Raw genomic sequence first — 10,728 nt, forward strand, 5'->3', positions numbered from 1 at the left:
ATGCTATGATAGTTGATAGCTCTGCTCTCTTAGAGCAAGTGACTACGGATGTTTTGCTTTCTGCGTTTCGCAGCGCTGGCCAACGCTGTTCTGCGCTTAGAGTGCTGTTTATTCAAGAGGACATAGCAGAGAAGCAGATAAAAATGATATGCGGTGCAGCGCAAGAACTCAAGATTGGTGACCCAATACAACTTAGTACTGATATTGGTCCAATAATTGATAAAGCATCTATCGATATGCTCACTCAACATACGCAAAAAATGTCAGAGGATAAAGATTCAAATCTGTTATTTAAAGTACCCATGGATACAAATTCTCATAATGGTTATTTCTTTCCTCCATATATTTATGAGATACAAAAAATTTCGCAATTAAAGCAAGAAGTATTTGGTCCTATTTTACATATCATACGTTTTAACAAGTCACAATTAAATGAAGTTATAAGTGATATAAATAGTACTGGATATGGGCTTACGTTTTCTTTGCAGAGTCGTATACAAAGTCAAATTGACACTATAAGTAAAAAAATATCAGTTGGAAATGTCTACATCAACCGTAACCAGATAGGTGCAGCAGTTGGGATACAACCATTTGGTGGTAGAGGACTATCTGGCACTGGGCCAAAAGCTGGTGGTCCTCATTATTTACAGCGTTTTTCTACAGAAAAAGTTGTAAGTGTTAACACTACAGCATTTGGTGGTAACACTACACTTATGTGTTTGGATTAATTTGCGGGCCCTAATTTTTCTTACCCCTAAACTAGACGTTCGTGCAGTTATGTACACAGCGCTAAAATCCGAAAAGGACCAGCTCATGCACTGAAATAAATCGTATCCGTTCAGCCAATGGCGTCAACTTAAGAACTTTCATTAGCAAACTCTCCTAAAGACATGATGGCGTTTAGGCTTATCTACTTTATTGCGGCTGTCCCGGTCGGATTTTAACTTTAGCGCGTATACTTAAAAAGGGCTTGAAAGTTTTTTGGCGCAATAAGTACCTGATAGAGTTTCTGCCTCATTACACCAAATAAAACTGAAAAATTTAAACGATACTCAGTAATTTGATCTGGGTTCCAAGGCCCTTGTGCATCACATATATGAAGCGATAATATATTGCACATGACCAAGTTTGCCCAAAATTCTTGTAATACAGCCTCTCCAGAAAAATTCTCTAACTCTGCTCCTACTTTGAGTCGTTTCCTCTATGTGCCACCTTAACACATAAGCTTTGCTCCAAAGTCTCGGTCAAAAACTCTGTTTCTCAGTTGGCTAATGTCAGCACTATAACTCTTACTTTCTGTCCTTTCATTTTATTTTTTAGCTTTTCATTTTCTAATATAAAATCAAAATCTAATTCGCCAGCGTTCCCATAGCTTACTATAATTTCTTTTTTGCAAGCGAAAAATAAAATCTACTTCCAAATCATAATGCTGCTGAATGAATTTTACTGAAGACGATCATAGATAAATAATAATTTCTCTTGATTTAATAAACGCATTTGAGTGATAACTTCGGGTAATTGCTCTGCCGCCAACGTTTGTTCACCTATATTCCAAGCTGCAAGACGAGCACTACAAATCAGCGAAGTACACAAATCAACAAACAAATTGCCAATGGTGCCTGTTGTTCCATTTGGTTCAAACTCGGATACAATTTCCCCAGAGCTGGGTAATCTCATACCAGAACCATCTGCTGCAATAAGTCTATAGCCTCTCCAACTCAGGTTCATCCTGATAGGCTGTTTGGATGCTTAAATTCTTGAAAGCCTGTATGGCAAATCTTATACCTTGCTTTAGAAAAAGCTTGCTTTGAGGGTACATGTCAATGGCTCCATAAGTTCACATTCTATTCCCAAACTTTTTTTAACTAACTTTAAAATCATAGAAAATACTGTCGAAAAAGGAAGTTTTCTTGTTCGTGTAAAACTCAACACAATGGATTTTCTGAAAAGTTTTCGAGTATATTATATTTTTAATTTGTAGAATAAGGTTTTTTCCTTTTTGCATATTTCACCTAAAAAGGACATATTTTAGACTTCTTTGTTGAAATAAAACAGAAACAAAAGTGCTGTCCCTTGCACTCTTTGGATAATTTAATGATAAAAAATTTGGAGAGAAATTTTATACACAATCTCTGACATTTTTCCTTAAGTTGACGCCATTGTGTGAACGGTTACGGTTTCCCGTCTTCACCATGCTATATAGAAAAAAGTCTGGATTCCAATTTGCATGACAATATGGAGTATCTGCTTCTTTCATCCCAGTGGGATCTTTTATTCCATTTTATCAACAGTTTGTTTTGCAGTATCAAACAATTTTAATCCTATAATCCCGAATGTAACTAAAATAAAGCATATTACTTCGAATAAATTAACTGGTTCATCAAATAGGTAAACTCCAAGTATCGAAGCTCCTATAGCGCCCACTCCAGTCCAAATTGCATAGCATACTCCGATAGGTATAGAACGTGTAGCGAGCGAAAGTAAATACGTACTAAGAGCCATGGAGAATATGCTAATTATTGATGGTACGAGATGAGTAAATCCACAACTATGCTTAAGTGTTATGACCCAGAACACTTCAATTAGTGACGATAAGAGTAAATATATCCAATTCATGCATAAACTTTAGGTTTAAATAGAGAGCTTTAGCCCTATGGTTCCTATTACAATTAAAACGATACATAAAACTTGAGATAAATTAATATTCTCTGTGAAAGTGGTTGCACCAATTATAGTTATTCCAATTGTGCATATTCCAGAGGAAACTGCATAGCATACTCTAATAGGTAGAAAGCATGCTGCAAGAGATAAAAAATAAATGCTAATGATCATAATTACCAATGTTGCAATCGAAGGCACAACTTTAGTAAAACTGTTACTAAACTTTAGTGTTACAGCCCACAGTATCTCTAGGATACTAGACAGCAACAAATATAACCAGCACATTTTCGTAACACTTCAATCTTGTATTGTAACAGAAATTGTTAGTTAAAACTACACTAAAGTGCAATAAATCTCTCTTTCGAAATTGCTTTAATATCAAACTTAAAACAACATCCTAAAAAACTTTTCTACGAAATTCAATTCCTGCACGTCATTTGCTGCATAAAGTGGTGTAGTTTGTTGCTCAATACCTGGTATTTCTACAAAAACTTTGCCCACTTCTTGACCTTTTTTAATTGGTGCAGGTATCATATCTTTATATTCAATACGCACCTTAATTTGGTCATGTAATTTGCGGTTGTAAGTTATGGTAACATCGTTTGCAACTGTAATAGGCACTTTTTTATCTTTTCCATAGAGAACATTTACTTCCTCAACTACGCTATCCTGAGCGAATATTTTCTTGGTGTTAAAATGATTTAAGGAATATTGTATCAGTCTTTTTGCTTCTTCTATTCGCTCTTTCTCAGTGTTTAAACCATTTACAACAGCAAAAATTCTCCTATCATTTCGTTTTGCAGATGCTACAATGCCGTAACCACCAGCATTTGTATAACCGGTTTTTAAGCCATCAACCCCAATGTCGTGAAAAAGTAGAAGATTTTTATTTTTTTGTACAATTTCGTTATATGTCAAATATTGTTCAGAAAATAAATCATAATATTCAGGGAAATCAGTGAAAATCCTTTTTGCCAGCATTACCAAGTCTTTTGCACTCATAAAATGATCTCCATCTGGCCACCCGCTTGAGTTGACAAAATGACTGTCATTCAGATTCAAATTTTGTGCAACCTCATTCATTTCAGCCACAAAATTCTCTTCTGATCCTGCAATACCCTCGGCTAGTGTTATGCAGGCATCATTACCTGAAACTATTGTAATTCCTTCAAGTAATTCTCTCACTGTAACAAATTGACCTTCTTTCAAAAACATAGAAGAGCCTTTTCTTTCCCACGCTTTTCTACTTACTCGAAATTTATCCTCCATGTGTATTATTCCAGCTTTTAGATAATCGAAGGCTATATATAAAGTCATCAATTTGCTCATTGAAGATGGGGCCATTTTTTCATCAGAATTATGGTCAAAAATGAACGAGTCTGAAGCTAAATCTAAGACTACTGCTTGCTTTGCTTTGGTTCTAAACTGGTATGAGTATGAAGAAAAAGGAAGTATAAAAACTAATAGCAAAATTACCAATCTGCTTAACATATCTATAATTTTAAATTTATAGTGTACTAATTAATAGTATAATTTTACAGGGGCATTTCAATAGATCTCTTGCATAAAAATTCCTTGACAAACTCCGCCAGCCCCCTTATTGTAGTGTTAAGGGTATTTATGACTCAAAACTTGTTTTTGACCTGCAGGCTCAATGACAAAATTCAGTAAAAAACTCAGGGTATTTATTGGCGGATTACATAAAATTATAGCGGCTGCATGTCTTTTTTATTTTTTCTACATTCAGCCAAATCGCGCTTATTTTAAGCGTTAGCACATTATTACAGCGCCACTTACAGTAATATAGAGTCAAAACTCGCACCACGGGGCTTCTTTTGCCTTTTTTTTCGTTTGGTAAATTTCTTAAATATTTATAGCTAAACGACAACCGTCATCCCGCTACGTGTTAGCGGGATCTCTTGTTAGCGGCTGAGATACCGCGAATGAATCGCGGTATGACGGTTCGCGGTGACATGACGATAACCTCGTCATCCCGCTACGTGTTAGCGGGATCTCTTGTTAGCGGCTGAGATACCGCGAATGAATCGCGATATGACGGTTCGTGACGGTATGACGGTTCGCGGTGACATGACGATAACCTCGTCATCCCGCTACGTGTTAGCGGGATCTATGTTAAGGTATGGCGGTTAAATAAGGGATCTATGTTAAGAGATACCGCGAATGAATCGCGGTATGACGGTTCGCGGCGGGATTCCAGTGTCTGGGCACTGGGATGACAGGAAAAGGGGCTACTTGGATTACAGCAGATCACCTCTTCACAAAAATTTTATCAGTAATACGCATATCAATAATACTCCAATCGCTGAAAGTAAAATCAGTTGTATTGTGTAAGTGGTTTAAATAGTCCCATGCACTATAAGGGTTATCTTTAGGCAGTTTTACTGTGGAATCGTTATCAAGTATGATATTCCATCTTCTATTCCCTATATAAGCAAAAGAAGAAATGTGGTCTCTTAATTGAGTTTTACTCTCCAACACATCTCTAACAAATTCTAGGTTTGATAACGAGTTTTGTCCTGTAATTACAACAAGATCATCTACTAGATAGTCATCTACGATCACTTTACCTTCAAAATCAATTACCGAGGTTTTGTTATTATCTTTCCAGAGAGCAAACGGTTTATGCTCATCTATATTAATGTGTAGAGTATTGGGCAAAATTCTGTGAACTCTTACGTGTTTTATCCACCTGCTTACGGATTGTATGTTACCGGCAAGTTTTGAAAGTGATATATACAGGATAGGTTGCGTTCTATCTGTCAAACTTAGAATATCCTTTTTGTTTGTAAATTTATTGCCGCTCACGACTACTTCGTCGATTGAAAATCCACTACTGAGTAATAAACTAGATAGGCAGTCATTATACCAAGTAAAGTAGTAATTAAATCGATTTATTATTTTATCAAGTGAGCTGTAAAGTATTAGCGTAAGAAAAAGTGCTGTGATAATAACCAAGGCACACTTACGCAAAAAACTCCTTTGGCTTCTAGTAATACTGCTCAACATGACTTAAATCCCTAATATTTTTGTGCTGCAAACTATCTTCAATAATAATTTTAACTAATTCATTAAAATTGATTCCTTTTGCCAATTTTGCAATTTCTGGCACTAACGATAACTCAGTAAACCCAGGATGTGTATTAATCTCAAGCATTTTTAAAGTGTTATTTTTGGGATTATAACGGAAATCTGAGCGGGAAATAGTTTTGCATCCTAAAAATTGATGTATTTTCAGTGCGTGTTCCAAGGTCATTTTATATATATTGTCAGGAATTTTAGCAGGAAATATATGTTCTGCAAATCCATCTGTATACTTTGCTTCATAATCATAGAATTTATTGAAGTGAAACTTCTTATACGACGCCGGAAAATGTTGCGTTAAACGTTTAACGCTCCAGTGGAGGGGGAATAGCGTTGAACGCTTAACGCAACTCGGAAGGAGAAGAGGAAAAGAGAAAGATAGAGTGCGAGAGAGAGAGAGAGAGCGAATGAGAGTAAGGTATCGCCAGGCGCATGCTATGGCGACTAGACTAATATTAGTGCCTATGCGTGAGTGCATCAAGCGTCCTATGTGTCGAAAATTCTTTTTCTTATTCTTATCTCGTATTTTGTTATTAAAGTGTTTCCCATAATTAATTCGTGTTCTATATAATATTGACGCACTACTTGTAGTATTAGTACAGTGAATAGTGATTCAAACAAACAATAAAATGAGTGACAGTGAAAATACGCATAACACAGTGGATTCCAGGTTATGTGGTGGTACGTTTCTCTTGAATATTTCAATTGTCCATAACAGATGCACCTTGTGGATCATATCATCTTGAAATTAATATCAATTGGATTGGCAAAAATTTTAATTTTAATTGTTTATCGGTAAAGCTTTATTACCGTTGTCAACTGCAGGTTCGCAAGCTCTCGCAGAGATTATCGGAGAGCCAGTAGAGTATAGCGAACAACCGGTACTCCTTGCGGGAGATTTTAATATCAATTTCTCATTGCCAGAAGCTGAACCATTGCTGGCATTCCTCAGAGAGAAATTTTCATTAGAAATGATCAATGGAAGAAATGATCCGACGACAAAAGGAGGTACGACTATTGATGCGGTATTTGCGAGAAATATGGATAAAATAGATGTAAGACATTTCATATCGTATTTTAGTTATCATAATCCAATTGTAAATATTATAGATATGAATCCGTCAGAACCCAGAGATGATCATTGATTTGGACTTTGCTTTATAATAAATTTATAAAATGTGAATTGAAGAAAGTGTTGGTCACTCCACCTTATTTTTATCCTTTCCCTCCCGCTATTTTTCTTTTATACGAAATAATATGCATTTTTTGGAATATCGCTAAGAAGTTTCACTTCTTTCGCGCGTAGGGACTCCACGCACACAATTTTTTTTTTGGTCGTACTTCTATAGTGCCAATTGCTTCATCCAGCAATACAGCAGTATGTAACTCTATGCCCGGTATGTATTCTTCTACGATCATCTTTTCCATTATAGTAGAACTATTATCTTTCAGTTCTAAGTAATCCTCGTGCGAGAAAATTATGTACACTCCAATACTTGAACCTTCATTAATTGGTTTTAAGACGTACGGATAATCGATTTTAATATTATTTTTTAGTACATCTTCTCGGCTAATTACATAACCTTTTGGAGTGTCGATATTAAGGGATCGAAATATATGCTTTGACATCACTTTATTTATAGCAACGGCAGAAGCCATAACTCCTGAGTGTGTATATTTTATACCTAAGATTTCCAATAAACCTTGAATGCAGCCATCTTCACCATAAGGTCCATGCAGAGCGATAAAAGCAAGACCCGGATTAATTTTTTTAAGCTTTTCAGCAATATTGCTGTCAACATCTATTTCTATTGCATTATATGAAAGGCTATCGAGCGCCTTCTTTACTGCTTTTCCGCTCATAAGCGATATTTCTCTCTCACAAGAAAATCCACCACTTAAAATTGCTATAGTTGGAATCATAAGCATTCTATGTTTTGCTATATAGCATACATAATGGTTACATTAAGCTTATTAAATACCTACTTTGGCTAACTATAAACTTTCTTCAAGCACTTTTTTTATCCACTTCAAATAGCGTGCTCGGCAACGGTAGTGGCTTGTTTGCTGCACCTTTATACTGTTCACAGATAAGCTTTTCTAAATCCTCAGCAGATTGTTCTTTTGCTTCTTCTTTTTTCACTACTCCACTAGTTACTAAATCAATTAAGGCTGTAGTGTGTATTATCATTCGATTATTTAGCTCAAATATCTTTTTTGTATCAAGTGAGGGGTTTCTAATTAAGGCAGATAGTGCATGCATATATTTGTCTATATCAGAAAGACTTTTGCTTGTATCATAGTTGCTAACTAACATATATTCCTTCAAACGCTCAATTTCTTCTGGAGTAAACTTGTAAACTTCATCAAGTTTCCTTATTAAAGATATAGTAAGTATTCTACTTAGAACTCTCAATTCTCTAATAAATTGTATTCCTTCTCCTTCAGGATAAGACATTTCTTCTTTTTTATATTTCTTAAATAATTCTTGATCATAAGACTTTCTGAAATCTGACATCATTGCTAATGCTAACTCTTGTGAACCTAGCTTAAAAACTTCGTTGAAGCTGTTTGCGTTGGCATCTTGTGCACCGCCTGCAGTAATTCCACAACTATAAGAAATCTTTTCAGATAAGCTATGATACTCTTTTATCATCTCTTCCAGCAATATTTTAATATCATCTTCGGTTAACTCTACTGTTGATAATAGATCACATGCTTTTTCAAGATTACCGTTCGCTTGAAAAAGTAACCCTTCAATCTTTTTAATGGTTTCTCTTTTATTTATACTCATAACTTACCCCCAAGATTTAATGCTAACAGCTAGTTTTATAATCAAATATTTCAAAAGTCAATAAGCCTTTTTCCTTAATCCTTAAATTAATCGATACTAATTTATCAGCATAACAACTTAGATAACGCAACTATTTTCAGCAACCAAAAACAACAACCCTGAAATACAAAAAGTTTCTTCCTCTTTAGCAGTATTATTCTAAATTTTCATCAAAATAAGCTGTTTTATCCTTTTTTTCCTTATACTCTTCTGCAGTATAGAGAGGTTGCTTCTTAGCTGTGATATTTGGCCATTTTTGTGAGTATTCTACGTTTATGTTGTAAAATGACTTGAAAGTTTTTTGTTCGCTGCTCAGCAACTCTTCATCTAGTTCTAAAATATCTTTTACGGAATCATCAGTTACAATTGCATCTACTGGACACTCAGGTATGCACACTCCGCAATCAATACATTCATCTGGGTTAATCACGAGCATGTTTTTACCTTCATAGAAGCAGTCAACGGGACATACTTCCACACAGTCCGTATATTTACATTTTATGCATTTATCTGTAACAAAATGCGTCATAAAACACTGTATATTTGCATTATCTTGGGTACACTAAATTGATAAGAAATTCAAGCCTTTTATGAAGATAAATAAATTGAACAACAAAGAATTAGAAGTATGGTTAAGCTTGGCTAGAACTATAGGACCAATAAAGTTTTTTAGTATACTAAAAACACACGGATCGCTAGATGAGGTGCTAAAATATCTCAATAGGGTGGCTAATAATAAGGTGTATGGCATTCAAGATGCACGAGAAGAAATCAATAATGCAGAAAGAATTGGAGCTAAAATTATACCCGCATGTGACCCAGATTACCCTGATCTTTTAAGAAATATCTCTAGTTGTCCTCCTGTAATAACTGCGCTTGGTGATATATCATTATTAAGCCGTGAGATAATTGCAATAATCGGTGGGCGTAACTCTTCAATGAATGGAAGAAATTTTGCCAATAAGTTGGCACTTGATTTAAGTGAAGCTGGTTTTGTTATCGTTTCTGGACTTGCAAAAGGAATTGATACTGCAGCAAACAGTGTAATATACAAAAATCATTCCACTATTGCTGTTACAGCAAGCGGAATTGATGTGGTGTATCCAAAAGAGAATTTTGATCTATACAAAAAAATCACTGGGAACGGTGGGTTAGTAATTACTGAGCTTCCATTTGCTACTAAACCAAAACCTCAATATTTCCCTCAAAGGAATCGAATTATATCTGGTCTATCGCTGGGTGTTGCAGTGATTGAAGCATCGAAACGTTCTGGCTCTCTAATAACAGCAGATTTTGCTTTAAATCAAGGGAGAGAGGTGTTTGCAGTTTCTGGTTTCCCTTTAGATTCACGCTGTAGTGGTAGTAATTATTTAATTAAAAACGGTGCTAAGCTTATTGAATCTGCTGATGACATAATAGAGAGTGTTAGGTTTAGCCTACCTCCGCAGCAAAAAAACCTATTTGATGTTGAGCACTATGCTGTTAACCAAAAACAAGAAAAATTACAACAGGCAAAATCTGTTATAGTTGATCATATTAACTCTGTACCTGTTGATATAGATGAACTTATATTAGCAAGCGGACTTTCTACCAACATAGCTCTAATGGCTCTTTTAGAACTAGAGTTGGAAAACAAAATAGAGCGTTCACCGGGGAATAAAATATCGTTAATTTTCTAGATTACTTTAGCTATACTAGATGTTCGTACAGATATAGCTAAAGTGGCTTAGGTTTACCTACAATTTGAAAAACAACAAATTCGTCATTCCGCTACTCGTTAGCGGAATCTATGCTGAGATACCGCGAATGAATCGCGGTATGACGTAGGGAAATCTTTCTTGGGTTAGCTATATATGCTTGACACTGGAATGATGACATTTATCATAGGATTCTTAGTTGCTGATTTTAGAATTGATAAGAGAAAACTTTTTTTCAACTTGTTGTATAATTTTATAAAAGTGATCGAAATCTAAGCTTGCACTGCCAATTAAAACTCCTGATAAATTTGAAATATTTAACAAATTTTCTATATTTTCTGAACTGACTGAACCACCATATATAATGTGTTTTTTACTAGTACACAATTTTATTACCTCTATCACCTTAGCAATTGCATCATTATTTGGCACATG

The 10,728-nt window shown here is 35.2% G+C and overlaps 1 protein-coding gene across 1 annotated transcript; it reads right to left on the reverse strand.

Annotated features, from left to right (window-relative positions):
• Nucleotides 1-5,722: 5,722 nt before the first annotated feature.
• LOC123257939 (D-alanine--D-alanine ligase) lies at nucleotides 5,723-8,712 on the reverse strand (the record flags this gene model as incomplete). The annotated part of the gene is made up of 2 exons (XM_044717880.1): nucleotides 7,093-8,712; nucleotides 5,723-6,022 (listed from the first exon to the last, which is right to left on the reverse strand). Coding segments are annotated over exons 1-2 (900 nt in total), but the record flags the coding sequence as incomplete, so codon positions are not given.
• Nucleotides 8,713-10,728: the final 2,016 nt, after the last annotated feature.

The sequence above is a fragment of the Drosophila ananassae genome (genome assembly GCF_017639315.1).
Source record: "Drosophila ananassae strain 14024-0371.13 chromosome 4 unlocalized genomic scaffold, ASM1763931v2 tig00000077, whole genome shotgun sequence".
NCBI classification, from domain to species: Eukaryota; Metazoa; Arthropoda; class Insecta; order Diptera; family Drosophilidae; genus Drosophila; species Drosophila ananassae.